At 34.2% G+C, this 25,061-nt stretch overlaps 2 protein-coding genes across 3 annotated transcripts; both read left to right on the top strand.

Annotated features, from left to right (window-relative positions):
* The first annotated feature begins 1,996 nt into the window (after window positions 1–1,996).
* On the top strand, window positions 1,997–10,227 carry LOC129283338 (uncharacterized). Of its 2 annotated transcripts, XM_064099058.1 has the most exons (4): window positions 1,997–5,458; window positions 5,750–5,924; window positions 6,865–6,983; window positions 7,804–10,227. In XM_064099058.1, the coding sequence occupies exons 1-4, from the start codon at window positions 5,441–5,443 to the stop codon at window positions 8,137–8,139; spliced, it is 648 nt and encodes a 215-aa protein (XP_063955128.1). In that variant the 5' UTR covers window positions 1,997–5,440; the 3' UTR covers window positions 8,140–10,227. The 2 variants fall into 2 exon arrangements, with proteins under 2 accessions (XP_063955128.1, XP_063955129.1); XM_064099059.1 differs by lacking the exon at window positions 5,750–5,924 and having other exon boundaries at window positions 7,804–10,226.
* Window positions 10,228–12,978: 2,751 nt separating this feature from the next.
* On the top strand, window positions 12,979–17,763 carry LOC135154045 (uncharacterized). The gene is made up of 4 exons (XM_064099057.1): window positions 12,979–13,071; window positions 14,109–14,220; window positions 15,159–15,301; window positions 15,666–17,763. The coding sequence occupies exons 2-4, from the start codon at window positions 14,145–14,147 to the stop codon at window positions 15,792–15,794; spliced, it is 348 nt and encodes a 115-aa protein (XP_063955127.1). The 5' UTR covers window positions 12,979–13,071; window positions 14,109–14,144; the 3' UTR covers window positions 15,795–17,763.
* Window positions 17,764–25,061: the final 7,298 nt, after the last annotated feature.

The following is a 25,061-nucleotide window of genomic DNA, read 5'->3' as shown; positions in this document are numbered from 1 at the left end:
TTAAGCAAAACCAGTACAGATATAATTATATAAATACCACCAACTACCTACCCCCCCCCCCCAAAAAAAAAGCATAACATATATAGGTTTTTAAGGTTTAGCAAGTTTCTTCTGAAAACAGTCAAATGCATTGCCGTCATGAGTATGCAATAGGTGGACTGATGTCACACCATCCCCTCTCAAATTTCAAAGCAAGAAATTGCATTGACGAGATTCTTGTTTAATTGATGGGAGTTCCTGTAACTTTTGTATAGGAAAATACCCAGCCACTATTTTGGTTAAGATGAATTAATATATAAAACATAATATTCAAAAATTGCCTTTCGAGTGTATTTCAAGAGATATTTTATAAAATTTGTCATAAACACAACTATAATGATGCTAAGATGAAGGGGCAAGATTATCTGAATGGGAAAATGAGAAGAAAACGTGATTAATAAACCAAATTATGTTTATCAAACAAACAGTAGTGAACTCTACGCACCTGCAAAAATCAGATACTCATGGTTAACCATGCTAATTGGTATCAATCGACCTGAAATGCTTTGAAAACTAGCTCTAGGTTGATCTCGACAACCAGATCCTCAAAACAGGTTTGAAACGAAATGAATATATATATGTTTCTTAAAGAACTAATCCATCATCAGTCATCGTCACCAAAGGTGATAGACCAAGATGTTGTTGGTATAATGTCTTGAGGTGTTTTCAGTAAGGTGTGCAAAGGTAATTCCGGCAGATGATGAGAGAATGGAGCTGGACATGCTGGGGGTGCTCGAATGCTCATATTCATTTGGGGGAAGAAACTAGTCAATGTTTGCCAGGGCAGTGACCCTTTGCCAGTGTACAGTGAACACTAAATTCTTTCTTCTCAACATTTGTTGCTTTCTCAAGTATTCAGTTTTCCAGATTTGTATTTCTTACCATCGTGATGTGATTATAGGCAGCTGACATTTGAAACAGTTTAATAATGCGTGACCTTAAATCTTACAGCGATGAATAATGGAATTCTGCGCATCGCTAGCAGAATCTGAAATCCTTAGAAAAAAGGATAACTCTAGAATTAAAATTTCTTTTGGGGTTAAAAAGTTAAAAAAAAGTTTTTATCAGAAGAGAAAACCACAACGTTATACCGTGTCGCATACATGGTGGACGCGTGTACGGGTCTCAATTTCAATAATTTTCCACTCCCCCCCCCCCCCCCGCTCGCATTATTGTGTAGATATGCTTCATGTTTAAATGATTACAAAAAGTGCAAAAAGTGCTTAGAATATTCAGTTTTAAAATCTTGTTACTGGAAAAAAATAGACTATAGCTCCATGCTCCTAGCATGTTTGTCACTTACGGTATTAAAGAGGACTGTAATTTATTGGAAAGATGAATGTTAGTGTTAGTTATCTCTATCCATCCATCAAGGCGCATGGTTATCGTGTTAGAATGAGATTATTTCCGATCTTAACTTAGCAGAGGGACAGGAGGTATCTTCTATCTTCCTTAGACAGCTTGTTTGGATTAAAAGTAGAAGTACTTAAGTGATCAGCGAAGAACGACATAAAACCATGGATGTATCAGTTAAGTACATGTCATTCGATGTATGATAGACATCTGTCTCTGCTGGTTAATCTCTTACTTTTTCTTCAATTTGTCAATTTTTCGTATTTTTTCATCATTCATCTATTCAATCATTTTTTCATTCGTATGTTTATTTATCTATATATTCATTCCTTAAGCATTCATCCATTCATTTCATTAACCTCAATTTGTTTATTCATTAAATAAAATTATCAATTTATACATTGATTTATTTCCTGATGAATTCATTTTCTGATTTGCATATCATTGTTGTGTATACATAGTGTATACATGTAAGTGTTCTGTAGATATTAAGCGGAATTTTCTAATGTCAATGTCTTCTGATAATCTGAATTTACAGAAATTTGCAGTGTTATGGAAGTTTGATCTATCCGTTATTATTCAAATCATTTTTTTTTTTGGGGGGGGGTGGACTGGAATTAAATTAACATCCCTTCTCAAAGCAAATACACATGAATCAAACATCAGTCAGGTTTAAACTTACCTATCAGTCATGTACACATTCCAAGCTCACTATCACTATACATTAAACATGTTAAAATGCAAATTTCTCAATACTTACTGGTATATAATACAGCATGTAAAGGGTGTTTGAAAAAATCTAGAAAACAAACAAAACAGACAAGACAAGCACTGCTTTTATTCTTCATTTTTTCCTTCTTTTAATTTGTTTTCGGAATTCGCCGTTACTTTACAACAATAAAATTCTTTCAAATTGACGATACAAGAGATCAAGTACAAGTAACACATCAGTGTACATTACATTATCAATGGTATGTAATACTTGTAAATTTGTAAATGGACAAATCATTAAAAAAATTGTAACACAATTAAGCATTCCATAATTGGTGGTGTTTTCAATATTTGTCAGACTTACATGTATAAGCCTTCAAATCAAGTACATAACAAATCACATACATGGCATAAGAATGAGATTTTACACTAATCTATCTATTAAATCATAAGACAGTGCAAGGAACATTACATGGCACTTTTATTTGATTTTATAGGGAGGGGGGGGGGGGTCTGCACATTCTAGTTAAATGCCGGTATTGTACTTTTATAACATCATCATTTTCATAGAATTTTCTTGAATTGCTGACCGTTATGACCCAAAATATTAATTTATATAACTGATTTTTTTTCTCTTGCTTTACTCACTTGCATATTTTCCACAAAGAGTGTAATTTATAGAAACATATTAAAGCCACATAAAGATCTTGACCTTGACTAGACTAAAATCAAAGTTATTCAGGGTGTATCAATAAAAAGGAAACTCTGCTTTCATGATTGTTTGTGAGAAAAAAACTATCAAATTAATGATTATGAATCCTATATCCCTGAAAATATAATTATCATTCAGTTCCACCTGAATTACGTTCTGAGACATTCATGAATACCACTTTTCTAAAGAATTACAATGTAATATAAAATAGTAGAGGGTTCACTAACTTTCATTGAACATTGAATAAACAAGTCATGAGTGTTCGTCTGGGAAGTGGGAACATTGCTTTAAAAATGTTACATTAAAAACTTATCATGTGTTCAAAATGAAACTGATCGAACAAAAGGTTCTAGAATTAGAACACAGATCATGAATCCAATATGTACATGTAGTGCACTTGTGTGTTCGATTTCCTTTTGATTTATTAATTGTTCATTACAACATATGTGTTTATAGCATGTAATTTACTACAAATAGGACGCATCTGAGAATGAATCAACAATGGTACGCCAGGCTTCGCGATCTGACATGAGAGTTGGTAAATCATGTAACAAATTATTTGTATCTCCACATATGTAATCAATACAATTTAAAGGTCTCAGACTCTCCGTCCTCTCGTTTTATGAGGGAAGCGCAACAAAAGTACATCAGAAATAACCGAACATCAGAAATTACAGTACATAATTTCGTACAATATTCAAACAATAATAAGAGATGCTTTCATAAGATGTACTTTAAGAGAAGACTCCTTAACGACACTTATGTGATATTTTTTTCTTAGGCAAAGGCAGGCGCCTGGATTTCTTTTTTTTTTCCGGATACATCCAGCAGACACCCACATAACAGATTGAATATTTCAGAGGTAAATTAGAGGTCATTTCAATATTGTCACAAGTAACATTGTTTTGAACATGACTCAAAGGCCTCATTATGCACGGAGGACTGCACATGAATGCCTAGTTCATACTGATACACAATGTGATTTACAATATCTCAGGAAAGAGCACCACCTATGCACCTGTACAATTCAGACAATATGTCTATAAGCATTCCATACCTACATAATCGGAAGTTAATGGTCCATGATAATCTTCACGCTCCAAATCATACAACATGCACTTGCAGAACATAACAATGCTATAAATATTCACTCAAGAGGGGGCAGCATTTCACAATCAACCCTGTGTATCATAGTCTCGTGTATATTTTCTGCTATCCAATGATTTGTAGTCAGGTAGTTTCACCTATTCCCCGATGACCACAACTGCAATATGTAATGCAAACTTATTCCCCGAACTGGAGTGTGCACCAAACCCTTCAAGTTCACTTGTATCGGGGAGTTTACTCCTGCTTGTAGTAATGCAAAATCACTCATGAACAATGCGTTCACTTTGCACCTTCAATTTAGGAGCTTCTTCCAAAACTTGATATGTTCTTGCTCCCCAAGTGTTTTTTTTTTCACAGAGATTTGACCTGTAGACTATCTACAATAGTGCTAAAAATTTCATGAACCCCACCAGAAAATGAACATATTTCAAGTTTTCAAACTTTGCCATGTTTTAGACATTTAATCGTGAAGTCAGGTGATAAAATATTCCATTCAATAAAGTCTGGGCTCACTGAACATTGTAGTGTTGTTGTCTACGTCATAGAATCCACGATGGCGAATAAGAAGTCGACGTCTTCGTCGGGTTCTGACAGCGAAAATGACGTTTTACCACCAGCGAATATATGCTTCATGCACGTTATACCCAAGGAGAGAGGGCCAGTAAATTTCTTTCAAGTAAAGAGTTGGAACAAATTCAAGGATTGCTGCATTCGTTGGTGTAGACTACCTGAGACTTTGGAATAAAAAATAGCTATTCGTGCAGCAGAGAAGTTTGCAATCGAGTTGCAGCCCGACCAGCAAGATCAGGATCAACCTAACGTTACATCTCCTACTTTTTTTACAGAAGAAATGCAAAATCTTGCTGAAAATGGGATCCAGTGGAACAATGGAGACAGAGTCATTACAACAAAAGTATTTTTGTCCCTTTGTGCACTAGATAGTGTTGCCCGATGTCAAATAGCCAATATGAAACAATATAACAGTGAATATGCACTCACAGAAATATTGCCAATGTTAAGTAAAAAAATAGCATGTAAGAATAAATTATACACAATCTATGTAAGATCTGGTAAAAAATGTCTACTTTGCCAGTTTGTAAGCATTTAAAATACATATGTGAATTGTAAAAAGGGTATTTAACCTCGTTTGGGTAAATATTACATAGTAATGGAGTCCAAAATACATGATGATTGGGAAAAGTTTTTCCACATCCGTGTTATGCGAAATGGCGATTGTGATTTATTATTTTTTTTTACACAATGGTGTTTTGTTTTATTGATGAGCGAAATACACGGCGATTGTGAACTTAGATTTTTTACATATCGTGTTTTGTTTTATTGATATGCGAAATACACGGCGATTGTGTATTTAGTTTTTCTACATAATTGTGTTTTGTTTTATTGACACGTGCGCGCAGTGTAAAATTCAGAAGTTCTTAATTTTGAAGTACAAAATACCGTACTCTGGCAACATGGCGTACGTCGAAACGGTGCTGCGAGGATGGGGGCTTGGGGATTATGTGGACAAATTTGAAGGTAAGAATAGAAACTTCTTTTTTATTTCATGAACAAATGATTGATGCTAGTTATAGCTCTTGTAGAGGTAAATTATATGCATGTACGTGAATGTGGTGACTTAAAATTTAATGACTTTAGCCACAGATCAGTGTAGTGTTCTGTCGTGTTCGGTCGTTGCGTCGCGTCGATGACCAACCGTGTGTGTGCACCATGTAACGAAAATTATGTTGCTAATAGACATTTTCATGTATACATTTACAACCATATTTTAAGTTTTAAGCAATCCAAATATTTCTATCCTTTGTACAGATTGAACAAGATTTTGAAGTAGGCCTACTTCAAAATGTGGCCAGCAGCAGGTTATATCAAAATTGGAGTAAGACTGCAACCAAACTAATTGAGTGGTGCCCAAGGATTGCACCATATGCTTTGAAGGACTTACTTGCAGGAGAAGACGACCTTGAGGTAGATGAACTAAATACAGGTAATTGCATTCTTTTGCATTATAATAAAGTTTTTCATATTATAAGAAAGAACATGCAATAATTTTTTTTTTCACAGTCCTAATTTAGGCATCTGGTATCTGCTCCATAAAACCGGCATGATGCTGGCAAACAAATCTGTTTATCGTCGCACCATTGTCATGGATTGGACATGTTGAAAGCCTCAACCTGGCAAAACAGATGAAATACACTATTTGATGTACTTTAAAAAGATCCTTTCTTATGTTACTGGCCATGTGCACCTTAGTCAAATTACTTCAGTGGATAAACAAAAACTTACCTTACAGGGTGTATCGAAAAAAGCAAACCCAACTTTGATCAATAATAATTTCAAAAATATAACTGTGGCAATAGTGGGGTTTATATCAACAGATAGATCAACTCATTACCTTTCTTATGATAGCACTCTTAGCTCGTCATGCTCATGCATCACTGAACACCATTGTTCTGAAAAAAGTGTTACAAAATTTCAAGGGGTTCACTCTCACGCATCTTTCATTTTCAAAATTAAACTTTTTTATGATGAAGACAAAATGATGAAACATATCAACAGTTATTCATTTTCAAACTTTGTTTATTTTTCTTCACTTCTTGATCATTTCTTTTTTTAAATGTCTGTAACAAATAAGAATAAGTCTCTGAACTCTTCAAGCTAATGCTGTAAAAATGAGAAAGAAAGGGTGAGTGTGATGAAACCAAATTTTTTGCTTAAGGTCTTAAGGGGGGGGGGAGTGTCAAATTGACACACCCACCCCCCCCCCCAGTAATCTCAAGCACTGAAAATGCCCAGTTAGAATAGGGTTAAATAGAAGTGTCTTTGAAATAAATCTGGGGAAAGAGACTGATTTTTTGATATGTTAACAATTAATGAGATGTTTTTTAACGATTTTGTTACTGTTTTTTTTATTTCTTTATATTCAGAGCAAAAGAACAATCTAGCCTTTGGCTTGTTACCAGTACTATTTCCAGGTAGAAGAAAGGGGAAAGGGGGCAGATATTCAACCCGGGAAGCACAACTAGGATTCATAGATGTCCAAAATGTAAGTTGGGTCAGCTTGCTTTTTTTTAAATTGTAATGCTGTTTGGTCCTGTTAGTTAGCATGTTATAAAGTGTGTATCTTATAGTGGAGATTCTAGATACAACAGAGGCTCAATTCTGTTGCAGCTTAGGAGAAATCTCTAATTTTGCGAGAGACATTTGTATTGTATGTATGATTCTGATCTGGTTACCCACACTGTTTAATGCAAATTCCATGAAAATAAATTTTGATTCTCATAACCACTCTCACAAGAATTGATTTTGTGATTCTCGTAAATTGAACATTTCTTTATGTGCAATTACCCGGTAAAAACACTTAGACAGTGTGCAGCTTTCCCCCTCCCCCCCCCTAAACTTAGACAGAATCAGGAACATGAATCACGAACCCATAAAAATGGCTTGTGTTCAATCAAAAAAGTCCCAACTTCCTGATTTGTTCTAGACATGAATAATAAATTTATAAATCGACATAGTTCATTCTTCACATCGAGCAAATGTCATTTCTTTCAGCGAAGAGGACTACGTGTAGTGCAAGTTCCTGATCAAGAATGGATAAAATATGCTTGAACTTGAACATGTTTTGTTTCGGGAAAATAGCCACCTCATGTCATGTGACCAGCCAATGGTCAGGATCAGTAACTCTTGGTCAACGGTGTGTTCCATGAATTTTGATTCAGATTTTTTTTTTTTTTTCATTTGAAGATCTGTACTTAAGGTAATCCTGGCTTGAATTATCTATCAAAATTATATTTCCTGCCAATCCAGTTCTGAACCTCTTTTGCATGAATATTTTTCTCTTTTTCTCTCATTCTTCTGTTCAGGAAAACCTTGCACTAGACAAGTTCCTGGAAGATATTGTACCTGAAAGTCGACCTCAACCGTTCATACTAGTCATTGGGTCTCTCCTTAAACCAGTGCAAATTTTCATCATTGTGGAAAGGCGGGCATTGGAACAAAGTAGCTTAATGAAAGCCGTAGATACATGCTATAAAGCAGTGTATGTCCTGGATCTAGAATACCAGCCTCAGTGTTGTGGTGCGTGGGAGTTCCTACAAACATACATTTATGAGATGAAAGGAGCTGTAAAATGCAGTGCGATCAGGGAGTTCAGAATCTTCGAGACAGCCTATGAGTCAATAATGAATACCAACATCTAACTGTCCTCATGTGAGCTAGCAAGTTTATTGCCTTTCCAGATACTTTTGCTTAAGAGAAGTTCCTGTGTTGATAAATGTTTTGTTAAACTTTCTCTTTTTTTTGGAGGGGGGGGGGCGGTTAATTGACAAAGTGAATGTCAAACTGTAGACTGTTTAGTCGACTCGTTATCTGATATCTGAAGCCAGTTTGCAGCCCGCATTCAATAACTATACTTTGTTTCGCTTCAACTTCAGTAGTGATGACACTGTTTTGTAGTGTACGCAATGCTTTACGCACCTGCAAAGTTTCACAGTGATCCTGGGCCGAGATCTCGGGGGGGGGGGGGGCACTTGATGCCCCCCCAAAAAAATAACGTAGTCTTTTTAGGGTTAAGTCAGAAAGTTGTTTGTTGTATGAAGTAAGGTCTTAATTATTATATTTTGTTAAGTTGTTTTCTTCAACTGCTTTTGTTTTTTAATTGACAAAGTAAATGTCAAACTGTAGACTGTTCAAACCTGACTTAGTAAATGTCAACTTGTAGACTGTTTAACCCTTTTCCTTTGGGGGCAGCGGGGGGTCAATTTGGCCCCCCTCCCTCAACAATCTGCGTGATAACTCCACAATGCGCATGGGGAGGGGTGGCACTTGATGCCCCCCCCCAAAAAAAAAAGTTTTCACAGGGCCCAAAATAACCTAGTCTTTTTAGGGTTAAGTCAGAAAGTTTTTAGTTGTATGAAGTATGGTCTTAATTATAAGTAATTTTATATTTTGTTAAGTTGTTTTCTTCCAATGAACTTTTGCTCTAAAGAAGTTCCTATGTTGAGTGATGTCAACATTTTTTTAAACTGCTTTTGTTTTTTAATTGACAAAGTAAATGTCAAACTGTAGACTGTTCAAACCTGACTTAGTAAATGTCAACTTGTAGACTGTTTAACCCTATTCCAATGGGGGCGGGTCAATTTGGCCCCCTCCCTCAACGATTCACGTGATAACTCCACAATGCGCAGTGATCTCTGCAAGCATAATTGAATTGAAGTATGATTATGCTAAAATTAAGTCATTTCAGCCATTTGAATTTTAAAAGTGAATTTTTATATTGATTTATTGAAACATAGAAATATTGCATTGAATTTGTACCCAAAATCATGTTTTTTAGTCATTTTTTGACTTGATGAAAAGTTTTCAAAGGATCGTGGCCTTAAATCTGTATGTGCAGTCACGATAAATTTGGTGTTGACACTGTTGAAAGTTGTGCGATACTTGTTAAAAAAAATTCATGAAAGCTTGTGCCAAGACCACTATGCATTATGGAGATATTGTGTGAATCGTTGAGGGGGAGGGGGTCATCAAATAGACCCCCACCCCCCCCCCCCCCCCAGTTGGTTAAGGCCTGATCTGGGTGGTGAACTTATAAAGGCAGTTAAATTGTATGTAAACTAGAGTAGAAATGCACCTGTATGTGATATAATTATTCTGTGTATATTTCAAAACACTTCTCTCATTTCCATCATCTATAATGATTGTTTGTTTGCCCTAATTATCGTTAATAATTAAATGACCTGATATTTTCAATAGGTGTTTTATACTTGACTCATTAGCTTGTCACCAAAAAGAGAATTCCAAAGTGTAGGGTGCCTGCATTTTTCCAATAGTTCGGATGTAGAAGCAATAACATGCCATATAGCCAGGGGAGGCGCCAGGGTGTTTTGGTAGGAGGGGCGAACTTTCCAGGGGGGGGGGGGGGTGACATCATAATATTTTTTGAAAATTGAACAACAGGGGTAAAATCAGGGTAAAATGGCTTATACATGATTAAAAACGCTATTTTTACAATTATCTACCCTTCACCCTTTCTTTTTCTTCCTCTTTTTCTTCTTTTCTCTTAATTTTTTTTCTTTTTTTTTCCTACTCAAAATATTGCAACCGCATCTTTCAGCAATTTACATGGGAGGCCTACTAGTTTTTCAAAACATGACTTAAAGTACATATATAATTTTTTTCCACCATTTTATATTCCTTGTTGTTGTTTTTATAGAATCATCCTAATTATTTGTAAATATTGTAATTAATAGTTATTTTTTCTAATCCCTTATAATTATTTGTATAAATAATTCATGTAATTTTGTTTCTAAATAAACATATAAATATAAAAAAAGTTGTTACATGTATATAATGATCGATGTGTTCTTGTCTGTGTCATTATAATATTACAATATATGTTCTTTTTTTACATGATTTTCTGTATAATTGTTTTATTTTGTAAAATATACCAAACTATTATTTAAGAATTTACATTTCAGCAAGGTAAAAACTTTACATAACTGCTGTGTATTTTTTTAAATGAATCATTTTGGTGTAAATTTTACTTCTGTATTCTGTACCCTTTACTCTGCTAGTACATGGAGAACCTATTGGGTGAACACAATAACAGAGTAAAGGGTACAGAATACTGAAGAAAAATTACAACAAAATGATGCATTAAAAAAAATTAGTCAGCAAGTATGTAAAATTTTTACCTAGCTGAAATCTGATTCTTACATAATAGTTTGGTATATTTTACAAAATAGGGGTTAGGTAAAACTTTACACAATTGTTGTGGAGTTCTATACGTACATCGCAGATGTGTATTTTTTACAAAATGAAAAAATTACACAGCAATTATGTAAAAAAATTACTTTGCAGAAATGTAAATTCTTACATAATAGTTTTGTATATTTTACAAAATAGGGGTTAGGTAAAATTTCACACAATTGTTGTGGAGTTCTATACGTACATCACAGTTGTGTAAAATTTTCTGTGTGTGTGGATGTGGACTGTGTTTAAATAAAGGTGAGAGGGTTCCAAAGGGGAATGGCTATGTTACACTCTCATGACAGCCGATTCATTTTTATGAATAGAACAGCTATTCAATATTTTCTTAATCCGAAACTCGTCATTCTGAATAGATTACAAGTCATCTTAAAGAGATTATATTCACGCTGACATACAAAGTTCCAAGGATTTTGAATAGATCGGGGAATCAAATGACGTCACAAATTATCGTCAGTTTCATTGGTGGAAAGTAGTGGTGACGTACGAACAAATATGCGTCTCTCAAATTCTGGATGATTGATAACGCTGCCGGGCGGAGGTCAACATTTTCTGGTAAGAAATCGAATTTAATCTTCTTTGTTTTATAAGATCCGTTTACAGTTTTCAAAGAAATTGGATCATAAACTAATTTAGCATTTGCGCAGCGTAAATACCCCTCCAATTTCACTGCAATTTTACGCCTCAAAATCAAATCAATTAGATCTACCCGATCACAGAGCGCAGACGATGTAACAGTTAGGCCTACCCTAACCCAGGGTTTATGGGCTTACCGTGTATTTGACCATAGTCACCGGACTAGGGTGATTTATCATGGTCTAAGTATTTCTCCAAATGAATTGTGAAAACAGAAAGTATACAATTACCACGATTATATGGATGAAGGTCTAACGAGTGGCAGTTTCCTGACATCTGGGCACAGACTGGAACCTCAAAAAAACGAAAAATTCTCTCCTACCCAGTCTCGATCGGCCGATCGAGACTGGGGTAGAAGGAGAGAACTTTTCGTTTTTTTGAGGTTCCACTTCCAGTCTGTGCCCAGCTCCCCTGGGTTAGGCCTACCCTACCTGTTCAATATGTCTGATTCAGATCAATCAAGACAAGACTTAAACTTTCAAGTGGCGAATGTGAGTGTGTTGATATTTATTTCTGTTGACTTACAAGTGATTTGGAGGTAGATCTAAGATAGATCTGAAATTATTAGCTCTGAGCTAGTGAGTTTGAGTGGTCCTATCGTGCAGTTCCATGACTTCAGTCCCACCTGAAGTAATTGGTGTATGTTGATTATGGTGGGTCATCGACAAGCAAAACTCTGCGCTTGTGCGGTTTCGCATCTCATGTGAGCTGACTAAATAAGCCGCTGCTATGCTACTGTGAGTGTGAGGTTTCTGTCAGGCCGGGTGCGAAACCGCAGTAGCGCCCAAAACTCGTCAAAAAATCAAACTTAAGTCTAAACGGTGAATTTTCGTTCCAACTAACGTTACATTTCTTGGTATCATTGTAATGTTTTAGGGGTCTAATTTATATAATGTTTCTAACTTCAGTATTGGGTTGAGTAATGACTAATGTGCCTCACTCAAACATGGTTTTCTGAAAAACTGAGGAAAATTTGACAGCAAGTAGTTAGAAGATATCGTACTTTCTTGGATCATACAAGATAAAACTTTCGTGCCTGGTAAATTACAAAATCTTTTAACTTGCTTAATTTTGCTGTCAAATTTTCCTATTTCAGAAAACTCTGTTGGGGGGGGGGGCACATTACTCAACCCAAGAGAAGACTTTCACTGCGCCGAGTCTCCACAGCCCGAACGCTATGCGTTCGGGCTGGCGCAGTTAGATAACAACCTATAATTTAGATTTTTATGAGCTGGGATATGGGGTTTATTAATTTTATTTGGTTATGTTATTTTCTACGATTTGATCATTTGTACACCCTATAGATCTAGCTAGTTGTGTCTTTGAGTGTGAGACATCAAAAACAAACATAAGTATATATATATATTAGTGAAAAGTGACTCTTTTTTTTTTGGGGGGGGGGCGTTTAGAGACCTTACGAATAAAGACTTATTTCAACTTCGTCCATTTGCTAACGCTACGCGTTCGGGCCGGTGCGGTTAGGTTTACGCCAGAAATATTATGTAGAATTTCTGTGAGAAATTAGCCTACCTTCTGTACATTTTTTTTTCTTTTAACTTTGTCATGATCTCAGACTACTGTACTGTACTCAGAATGTCTGTAAATCCTAGATTGTTGAACTTTTTTTTGTACAGTAAATCTAGATTAATTTCGCTTTCTTATTCTATTGCAGATCACGGAAAAAATGAAAGAATGTGACCTTGAAAGGTTCAGTCAGAAATTTGAAGGTAACTATACATCTTATGTAGCATGTAAAATCCATACATGTGTAGAATCAAGGACCCAAGGCTTGTAATAAATACTATTGATTGTGTCACATCTTCAGGTCATATCACATAGATACATGGGCATTTCCACAGTAAACGGGGTCTTTTCAGGAATCAGGTTATTTTAATTTACTGTATGTTTCCATTGTGCAATACCCCCCCCCCCTATACAATCTTTTAGAACACTTCAATGAGAGATAACTTTGCTCAAAAATTGCTTCAAACAGGCAATCAATTAGAATTTTTGACAAGAAGATTTTTTTTTGGGGGGGGGGGGGACGTATGTAACGCTGGACAGAAATCTGTGTACAAACATGAAGGTCAAAATATAAATGTTCAATAAAAACTTGCCTTTTTTCAACTGAATGGCCTGATATTGATTAGAAGAGATAAATAACATCAGCCCTAAATTCTATTGAATACTGGGTTTTATGCCATTTATAGACATAGTGGTGAACGTACGTAACGTGGACAGAAAATGCGACATTTGTGGATCGAATCATCCAACTACATGTACTTCCTCAGTTTTTGATCAGTGTGCATGACAATTGGCACACACATTGATCTTGGGTGAAGATGTACAAGACACATTTTTTTAATGTGTTGGAAACTGTACGCATATCATTTCAATAAATCAGGTAAAATCTTGCGATTGAACTACTTCCTCAGTTTTTCACCATATGCTCATGAGATTTGGCACACTTATTGGTCTTGGGGTGAAGATAGGCAAAACACAGTTTTCGAATGGGTCAGAAACTGTGTTGCCATGGTTATGGCATACGAAAATACCGGTAAGTAAGGGACGTGATGGGCAGGGGTATTAATCACATTCAGTGATATGTCTAATTTATTATGTTGTCACAGCTCTTGCATTGGAAAATAAAAAAAGTGGAAATTACTAAGCCTTTTCTGCAAAACAGTTGATAATTAGAGTTGTACTGTGTCATTTTCTAAAGATTGTGTTATACAAATGTGTATTTCCACCACTTAATTTGCAGATAAAGAAGTAGACCAAGTTGGACTGTTCCTTTTCAATGACACAAGCACTAAAGAGGTCATCGCCCAGTGGGACCAAGGCTGAAGTTTTTATCAAAACTGAAAGAGCTTCAGGTATGTATGTGCACATAACTATATTCATTTTAGTTAAATTAGATGATCAGTCATTCAGCTGGCTTTGGCACAGTTACATTCTGTAGGAAGGCTTGTTATAAATGGTAGAGTCTTGTGCTCATTGTGTTTGCATTAGAACATAATGGGCAGCTTTTCCAGTACTAACCCTACAGTGTCTTTCAGAAAATAATTTTGAACAGCTGTTCACTTGCTATCAGTTTATGTCCAACATTCTACAAAGTAAGACTCTTGCAATATGATTGATGGTAAAAAAATATTTTTCATATCAGTTGAGGTGATCTACATCTCAAAAATTTGTGACATTTTCAGCATAGAATTTACGAAAATGACAAACTGGCAATTTCATGGGCCCAGCCGACGCTGCTAGTACCGGAGAGCAGGTAAATGTCTTGTGCTGCAGCCAAGGGCCTCTGCACCGTTTCCCTCATTCCCTGTGCAGTTTTTGTAGCTCCAAAACCCCTACATTTTGTGCTTGTTGGCTCTTAAGACCCCCTAAAATTACATTTCAAGGCCTTTGTAGCTCCAAAGACCCTATATTTTGTGCTTGTATTTTTGTGTGCATTCTTACACTTGCATTTCTTGAAGCATGTAGCATAAACTGCTTCCATGGCTGGGGGATACATTTGCGTTGAGCGGCAGTGCACATTTCTAGTATATATATATATATATATATTTTTTAATACTGGTGCACACAAAAATACTATGAAATCAGATTATGGTAGTTGTGAACATGATAGATTTTTAGGTTTAATGAATGAATTTTTTTGTATTGAAATTTGGTGCCTGATTTTTTTTAATTTTTTTTTAATGCTGGTGCACACAAAAATACTATGAATCAGATTATGATAGTAATAAACATGATAGACATTCAGGTTTGATGAATGAAATTTTTTGTATTTTTCCCCATCTAATTTCAGATGCAGAGAAATGTAACCTGTCCTTTTTGGTTCTTCCCTTCCTATTTCCACCTGGCCAAATCAGAGGAAGTAAGTCTTCCAAAAGCAGATATGATTGTGCAACTGTTCAGGAAGCAAGTGCTTCATTCATACAACGAAGAGAAGTGAGTATTGCTTTCTATACTGTACAAGGTAGCCCGGAAAAAGTGGCAGTCGATTTTCGATATCTTGGCATGTTAGAAATTCCTTTTTATTGGACTTATATTAGTTCGTGTATTTCATGCTAAAGAAATGACACCTGCTTGTAACTTCCCTGATATGCCATGCATTAAAAAAATGACACTGTTTCCCTAAATACTAAAATTATGTATTGATAGAAATCTAAACGTCTTAATTGAGTTTTAATCTTATTGGCAGTAAAACTTGAATGCAAATGTTTTAGCCATTAAACTTTTAAAGTCTTATTTCTGTCAGTGTACAATTGTAATTTACTATTGTTTTCTTTTTTGTGTGCTTTTGTTATTGCAGATTGGAACAAACATCCCACAATTCCTGGAGGAAAACAGGCATGCGCAATCATTTGTCCTAGCCCTAGGCAATAGGATGCTGGTTCCAGAACAAGTGTTTGTCATCGTGGAACAAAGTACCATCCCTTGATCTGATCTCCTTCAGGGAGTAGACAGATGCTTCAAACTCATCTACGTTTTTGAGCAGGACATTTTACTTTCCGCGGTCTGTGAAACTTCTTCTTTCTAATGGCATAGGCAAAAACCCAAGTTTGCAATAAAATAAACCTATTTTCAGAGAATTAAGAGCACTGAAAGTGTATCCATAAGCTATAGACATCGTCTGCTTGGGTTGGTATACTTCCTTCTATGGCATCATTAGAACATTGCCGTATTTCTTCCGATGTTCTGGTACTTAATAAAAATTTCGATTTCATTTAAATTGTTTTAGCACCTGTTATGACATTTACCAAAATCTTCTTCAGGCTATCTACAAGATATTAGGGTATTTTTAGACATGAATTATCCTTAGCTTTAATTTTCTTTCATTGTCTACTTTAACATTTGAATTTGGCATCACCAGAACGAGAGTGCTGCTCTTTATACAGTGCGTATAAAAAAACGGACACATTTGAAAAGTCTAAAATCTTTGTTTCAAATTGTGATGTCTATGTTTTGGTGTTAATAGGTGCTCTGAAATCTTATCTTTCAAATGCCATTTAAAAAATTAGTTTTGTTCATGCTTGACCGAACACGGAATGTTTTTGTCTTGGTTTTAAAAAGGAGGCTTGCGCAAAAATGGCATAAAATGAAAATATGATGATCGGACTTCTTGCTAATCAGCAGACCTCCTCTCAACCTTTTCATTATCTCTGCCATAATTTTCTAATAATGTGGTCAAAATTCATTTTCAAATCTTTACTTGCTTGAATTAAAAAAAAAAAAATTGATATGTTCTCTTTTAGCTTTGAATATTCCTTCTTTAAGCAAAAACATTTTTTTTTTCAAACGAAGTATGGGAAAGCGTGTTTTTTTTTTCTTCAAATCCTTTCATTGTGTGCTACAAACGTTATGGTGCCTTTAAACAGTGCCATACAGATGGGCGGGGGCTCGGGGATGTCCCCCCCCCAAAAAAAAAAAATAATAATAAAAAAATAAAAAAAATCATGACCAAGAAAAAAGTGGAAAGGAAATAAAAGGAAAGAAAGAAAGTGAATATGATATTATTTTCTAAATATTATTTCAGAATCTGTCTCAAAATTGGATAGTTTAATAAAAAGGTGGAAATTTTTGCTTGCACACCCCGCTCGCTTACAAATTTTTAATACATTTTACCCAATCTGCCATACCTAGCTCCTTCAAAATTGACTCAATACACCATTGCCATTGAAAGATATGTATCCTTTCCTAGTTATCCTGTCAAGCGCATAATTAAACTTGGTCAAGAAATCAATAACCCCTTGAAAAATGGATTCATGTCTTTTAAGGGTACCATAACATAATTTGTTTCACATAATAAAATGATTTGAATAATTACAAGTTTTCGCAAATAATGCAAATCTTCTTGTATGGGTTGACCAAAGGCCTTCTTTTCTTACTTATGAAGGAAAATTCAAAGGTAAAAGAAGTTTAAATGAAAAAAAAAATAACTCAAGTAAATAAATAAATTTGTAAATAAAGTTTGACCGCATAATCGAAAGTTATGGCACAGATAATGAAAAAGTTAAGAGGAAGTCTGCTGATTAGCAAGAAATCTGATCATCATACTACTCATATTCTGCCATTTTGGCGCTAAAAACTTCCCGTGTTTGCTCAAGCATGAACAAAAATTATTTCTTTAAATGGCATTTCAGAGATAATATTTCAGAGCATCTTTTTACATCAAAATATAGATATCATAATTTGATACAAAATTTTTAAATAATTTTCAAAACTGTCCCGTTTTTTTAATACGCACTGTATATATATATATATATATTATGTCTTATTATTTCATTATTGATATTATCATTGATTAATATTATCCTTTTTGATATGTGCTGCATATGTTTTGGCTATATGCCAATAGATTTTGTTTGTGTGTGAGCTGATGAACTTCATAACATTTACATTATGGTTGTATTGATAATGTTGATTAATGGCATTAAAATTTGATGTTTAAAACATAGCAAGCATTGTAATGGACTCTTTATTGGGTTTGTCCACCGTATGTGGTAAATAGTTTTCAACAAAATGAATCAAAAATCTATTCATTAAATGAATCTATAACTTGTCAAAACAAAGAGTTTTTCTATTCAAAATGAATAGGTTAACTATTCAGTCGATTGATTCCATGAACTATTCAATAATTAACAGTATACGTGTCAAAAACTGATGAGTTTTCGATTCAAATTTTGACTAGATTTCGGGCTAATTTTTTTGACAAGAGTTGTCTATTCATTTTGAATAGAATCTGGTAAGTGTCCCTCGGATGAGTTTTTCGATTCAAATTTGAATAGATTCTATTCACATTTGAATAGATTGTTATGAGAGTGTAGAATATATAATCCCAATAATGTAAATGAACAGAAACCGACAGATGGGCAGGTTAGAAGGCATGCAGCTGATGCCTTTGCACTAGGTGATGATGTTTTTGTTGTAAAGGGGCCTTCCCCTTTATTCAATATTCCCAAATTTGATATTGTAGGATTTCCACTAGATCCACTACATGCTATTGACTTAGGAGTTTGTCGTCAAGTTGGATCCTTGTGGTTTGATTCTACTCATCATAATGAAGAGTGGTACATTGGAAGTCAATAGAAGAGATGGATAGGAGAATGACATCATTCCATCCCCCAACAGAAGTGACAAGAACTCCACACGCTGTGTCAGACTAGGTCCATTGGAAAGGGTCTGAGTGGAGGTCTGGCTTCTTTATTACAGTCTTATTGTTCTCAAGGGAATACTTCCTTTAAGATATTTGGTACATTGGATGTTATTTGTTGATTCAGTATATACACTGAGTAAGAATAAGATAAGTCAGGCAGATTTTACAACTGTTTCCCTCAACAAGTTTGTAATGATGTTCCCACAGTATAGTAGAGTACACATGTCATTTAATATCCACCAACTTCTTCATTTACCACAATGTGCCAGAAATTGGAGTCCACTTTGGGCATTTTCTTCTGCCTGGAATGAAGGATATATGGCTAGCATAAAAAACTCTTCCATGGTACAAGAGCTGTACCCAAGCAAATAACTACAACCTTTCTGTCGTGGCAAGCAGCAACAGGTCTGTATAGGCGAACACATAATCTGGATGGTTCTGTGAGGGACTTTTTAGAAAGAAATCTTAATGGTCGTACACACTTTCTAAAAGGGTATGAAGTATGAGTTTTGCCATATCTCTAGCAATCAGAAGATTGTATGAAGGGCAAATTAAGGTGTACAAGAAAGCAATTGTGGAAAGCATATGTATCCATACTACTGATTATAATCAGCACACTACTAGAAGAAATTATTGTGTGCAAGTAACAGGTAATGAAGTCGCCTTTGTACATAGTTTTGTGGTTTTGGAAGATGGAGATGATACCTTTGCTCTCATAAAGTATGTAGAGTATGATGGCCCATTTGTAAAGAATAGGGACAGAGAAAGCCATGCAGATGCTGGACACATCAGAGTAGTGAAACGTGTTACAAATAGATTGTATGCAATACCTCCTGGTGAAATTATAGGAAAGCATGTGGTTTATGAGAAAAATGGGGAAGTTATAACATGTCACTTACCTAATCTTACAGAGAGGGATTAAAAATAGAAGGGGGGAAGAAATACATGTAGTGTGGTAAAAAGACAAATTCTCTTTATACCATACATAATGTATACATGTATAATGGAAACTTCAGGGTAACAACTTTTTTTTAAGGCCTTTTGTCACCATCACCATCATATCTCTTTAGACTGAGTTCCCACTCTATATTTTGAACAACCATACACTGTTAAAAATTGCCGTAATTTTACGGACAAAATTTAACAGAAATCGTCCGTAAACGATAAAATACGGAATAAAATTGTAAATTTACGGATTTCTACAGAAAACCTGTAAAAATTACATAATAATTAGGTAAATTATCAATTTTACGGACGTTTTCTGTAATTGTACAGAAGATCATTATTGAAAGGAGACGTTTACGATACATCTTGTAAATTTACTGTAAGTAGATGTAAGTTTACGGATAAGATTAAACAGATTAATTTGTAATACGTGTAAAGTGCAATTTCTACAGAAAAATTTGTAAAATTTACAGAAAAATCAGGTTAATGACACATTTTCTGACGTTGTCCGTAATTGTATAGTGAAGATCATTCTTGAAAGGAGAATTTTAGTGGTTTACGGTACAAATTATTGTAAATTTACTAGAAAGCAGCTGTAAGTTTACGGACAAGATTTAACAGATTAATTTGTAATACGTGTAAAGTGCAATTTCAACGGAAAATTTGTAAAAATTGCATAAGAATCAGGTTAATGATCAATTTTACAAACGTTTTGATCCGTAATTGTACAGAAGATCTTTATTGAAAGGAGACGCTTAAGGTACATCTTGTAAATTTACTGTAAAGTAGATGTAAGTGTACGGACAACGTCAGAAAATTTATCATTAACCTGATTTTTCTGTAGATTTTACAAATTTTCCGTAGAAATTCCACTTTACACATATTACAAATTAATCTATTAATCTTATCCGTAAACTTGAAAGGAGACGTTTAGTGGTTTACGGTACAAATCTTTGTAAATTTACTAGAAAGTAGCTGTAAATTTACGGACAAGATTTAACAGATAAAGTGCAATATCTACGGAAACTTTGTAAAATTTACAGAAAAATCAGGTTAATGATAAATTTACTGACGTTGTCCGTAATTATAGGGAAGATCATTATTGAAAGGAGACGTTTACGGTAAATCTTTGTAAATTTACTAGAAAGTATGTGTAGCTGTAAGTTTACGGACAAGCCACAGATTAATTCGTAATGTGTAAAGTGCAATTTCTACGGAAAATTTGTAAAATTTACAGAAAAATCAGGTTAATGATAAATTTACTGACGTTGTACGTAATTGTAGTAAGATCATTTGTTGAAAGGAGACGTTTACGATACATCTTGTAAATTTACTGTAAAGTAGATGTAAGTTTGCGGACAATTAAGATTTAACAGATTAATTTGTAATATGTGTAAAGTGCAATTTCTTCGGAAAATTTGTAAATTTTACAGAAAAATCAGGTTAATGGTAAATTTAATGACGTAAGGAGACGTTTACGATACATCTTTGTGAATTTACTGTAAAGTAGATGTAAGTTTACGGACAAGAATTAACAGATTAATCGTAATTTGTAAAGTGCAATTTCTACGGAAAAATTTGTAAAATTTACAGAAAAATCAAGTAAAAAGTGATAAAATTTCTGACGTTGTCCGTAATTGTAGTAAAGATCATTCTTGAAAGGAGACGTTTAGTGGTTTACGGTACAAATCTTTGTAAATTTACTAGAAAGTAGCTGTAAGTTTACGGACAAGATTTAACGGATTAATTCGTATATGTGCAATTTCTACGGAAACTTTTGTAGAATTTACAGAAAAATCAGGTTAATGATAAATTTACTGACGTTGTCGTTATTGTAGTGAAGATCATTATTGAAAGGAGACGTTTTTACGGTACTTCCTAAATTTACCAGAAAGTATGTGTAGCTGTAAGTTAACGGACAAGATTTAACAGATTAATTTGTAATATGTGTAAAGTGCAATTTCTACGGAAAATTTGTAAAATTTACAGAAAAATCAGGTTAATGGTAAATTTATTGACGTAATGAGACGTTTACGATACATCTTTGTAAATTTACTGTAAAGTAGATGTAAGTTTACGGACACGATTTAACGGATTAATTCGTAATATGTGTAAAGTGCAATTTCTACGGAAAATTTGTAAAATTTACAGAAAAATCAAGTTAATTATAAATTTTCCGATGTTGTCCGTAATTGTAGCGAAGATCATTCTTGAAAGGAGACGTTTACGGTACATCTTTGTAAATTTACTAGAAAGTAGAGCTCTGTAAGTTTACGGACAATATTTAAAAATTTTAACAGATTAATTCGAATTCGTAATTAGTAAAGTGCAATTTCTACGGAAAATTTGTAGAATTTACAGAAAAATCAGGTTAATGATAAATTTACTGACGTTGTCCGTAATTGTAGTGAAGATCATTATTCAAAGGAGACGTTTACGGTACTTCTTTGTAAATTTACCAGAAAGTATGTGTAGCTGTAAGTTTACGGACAAGCCATACAGACGGACAAGCCACAGATTAATTTGTAATATGTGTAAAGTGCAATTTCTACGGAAAATTTGTAGAATTTACATAAAAATCAGGTTAATGATAAATTTACTGACGTTGTCCATAATTATAGGGAAGATCATTATTGAAAGGAGACGTTTACGGTAAATCTTTGTAAATTTACTAGAAAGTATGTGTAGCTGTAAGTTTACGGACAAGCCACAGATTAATTCGTAATGTGTAAAGTGCAATTTCTACGGAAAATTTGTAAAATTTACAGAAAAATCAGGTTAATGATAAATTTACTGACGTTGTACGTAATTGTAGTAAGATCATTTGTTGAAAGGAGACGTTTACGATACATCTTGTAAATTTACTGTAAAGTAGATGTAAGTTTGCGGACAATTAAGATTTAACAGATTAATTTGTAATATGTGTAAAGTGCAATTTCTTCGGAAAATTTGTAAATTTTACAGAAAAATCAGGTTAATGGTAAATTTAATGACGTAAGGAGACGTTTACGATACATCTTTGTGAATTTACTGTAAAGTAGATGTAAGTTTACGGACAAGAATTAACAGATTAATCGTAATTTGTAAAGTGCAATTTCTACGGAAAAATTTGTAAAATTTACAGAAAAATCAAGTAAAAAGTGATAAAATTTCTGACGTTGTCCGTAATTGTAGTAAAGATCATTCTTGAAAGGAGACGTTTAGTGGTTTACGGTACAAATCTTTGTAAATTTACTAGAAAGTAGCTGTAAGTTTACGGACAAGATTTAACGGATTAATTCGTATATGTGCAATTTCTACGGAAACTTTTGTAGAATTTACAGAAAAATCAGGTTAATGATAAATTTACTGACGTTGTCGTTATTGTAGTGAAGATCATTATTGAAAGGAGACGTTTTTACGGTACTTTCTAAATTTACCAGAAAGTATGTGTAGCTGTAAGTTAACGGACAAGATTTAACAGATTAATTTGTAATATGTGTAAAGTGCAATTTCTACGGAAAATTTGTAAAATTTACAGAAAAATCAGGTTAATGGTAAATTAATATTGACGTAATGAGACGTTTACGATACATCTTTGTAAATTTACTGTAAAGTAGATGTAAGTTTACGGACACGATTTAACGGATTAATTCGTAATATGTGTAAAGTGCAATTTCTACGGAAAATTTGTAAAATTTACAGAAAAATCAAGTTAATTATAAATTTTCCGATGTTGTCCGTAATTGTAGCGAAGATCATTCTTGAAAGGAGACGTTTACGGTACATCTTTGTAAATTTACTAGAAAGTAGAGCTCTGTAAGTTTACGGACAATATTTAAAAATTTTAACAGATTAATTCGAATTCGTAATTAGTAAAGTGCAATTTCTACGGAAAATTTGTAGAATTTACAGAAAAATCAGGTTAATGATAAATTTACTGACGTTGTCCGTAATTGTAGTGAAGATCATTATTCAAAGGAGACGTTTACGGTACTTCTTTGTAAATTTACCAGAAAGTATGTGTAGCTGTAAGTTTACGGACAAGCCATACAGACGGACAAGCCACAGATTAATTTGTAATATGTGTAAAGTGCAATTTCTACGGAAAATTTGTAAAATTTACAGAAAAATCAGGTTAAAGATAAATTTACTGATGTTGTCCGTAATTGTAGTGAAGACTATTTATTGAAAGGAGACGTTTACGATACATCTTGTAAATTTACTGTAGATGTAAGTTTATGGACAAGATATAACAGATTAATTTTTATTAATGGAATTAGAGTGCATTAGTATATGTAAGCCTGTATAGGACTAGACATATACTGTAGATATATAGGCCAAGGCCTATATAGTATCAAACTTTGATTTATTTGTTATTAAATAAATATTAATTTTTGTTAGTTTATTCTGATTTTTTTTTATTAATCCATTTAAATATTTACTTTACTCTTATTTACTCTAACCAGTGGCGGATCCAGGGGGGGGGGGGCACACCCGACCTGTGATCCCCTTATGAGAGCCATAATACATAAAATTAGTCTAAAGTACTTACCGTACACATGCAATTGATGACCTGTATAGGTCTAAAGTTTATTTATTTGAATATTTTGATTTATGTATATTTATTTATTAATTCTGATTAATTTAATGATTTATTATTTATTTATGTAATTATTTTCATATCTTTTGTTATTCATGTATCTATATATGTACTGTATATTTATTGATTGATGAAAGTATAAGCTCCTATTTGATGTTTTTTTTCTGCTCGACGATGTGAAAGGAATCGAATCGAGTACAAAATTATAGACAAATTTCCCATAATGCATCTTGAAAATACCGTGCGCAATCGACCATATTTTGAGTTGTGCGCAACGCGCAGAACTCGGATCCATCCCATCATCATGCACGCGCGCACCCGGCCACCGGTACGGTACCGGCGCGGCGGGCCATACACATATATGCATATTATATCCGGCCGGTATACGTATACGTACGTGACATGACAGTGCGTTCACTGAGCTGCGCGCGTGATATGATCATGATGTTCGCTGGCTGATCGATATTTGATCCATTTGGTCCCGTGATTTTGCTGGAAAATTTTGCTTAAGAGGTAAGGTTTCTTGCTACAGGTTATTTACTTTTCGAAATAATAAGAATTACAGATGAATATTTCAATGACAAATTGGTATATAGGTTCTCTTAAAGAGGATTAAGACGGATTTTAATTTAGATCAATCTTGTAATTTTTTGTACCAGTAGGGCCTACAGTAGGCTACTCGTGGCGTGCGAATTGTAGGATGGGGGATCGGGTATCCGGACACTTTATATTTTTGAAGCCTTCTTTTTTGTCTTTGGATTACACTAAAAATACGAATTCAATAGTTGTAATCATCTTCTATTTTGTTCTCTATAATATTTCCTGACATTTTGTACTAAAAATTGATAAAACTTCCCTTGTACATTTCTCCAAATGACTTTCTAAAATTGATCGTCCGGACACACAACCTGTCCGGACACACAACAACTGGGTATACGTTTGCATCATGTGTGGATATCGGTGCACGGGTGTGGATGTGTGTTCATGATTGTAAAGCCTCGTTTTCCCCCTCAGGAATAAGCCAA

This window comes from Lytechinus pictus, chromosome 5, assembly GCF_037042905.1.
Source record: "Lytechinus pictus isolate F3 Inbred chromosome 5, Lp3.0, whole genome shotgun sequence".
Classification (NCBI taxonomy): Eukaryota; Metazoa; Echinodermata; class Echinoidea; order Temnopleuroida; family Toxopneustidae; genus Lytechinus; species Lytechinus pictus.
This window is presented reverse-complemented; position numbering and strand designations above follow the sequence as displayed.

Bases quoted from the DNA above. Each gene is read 5' to 3' on its own strand.
- LOC135154045 (XM_064099057.1), top strand. From the start codon at position 14,145: ATGACACAAGCACTAAAGAGGTCATCGCCCAGTGGGACCAAGGCTGAA. The intron at 14,221-15,158 runs GTATGTATGTGC...ATCTAATTTCAG, and splicing joins CAAAACTGAAAGAGCTTCAG to ATGCAGAGAAATGTAACCTG. The intron at 15,302-15,665 runs GTGAGTATTGCT...TTGTTATTGCAG, and splicing joins CATTCATACAACGAAGAGAA to ATTGGAACAAACATCCCACA.
- LOC129283338 (XM_064099058.1), top strand. The intron at 5,925-6,864 runs GTAATTGCATTC...CTTTATATTCAG, and splicing joins GGTAGATGAACTAAATACAG to AGCAAAAGAACAATCTAGCC. The intron at 6,984-7,803 runs GTAAGTTGGGTC...TCTTCTGTTCAG, and splicing joins GATTCATAGATGTCCAAAAT to GAAAACCTTGCACTAGACAA.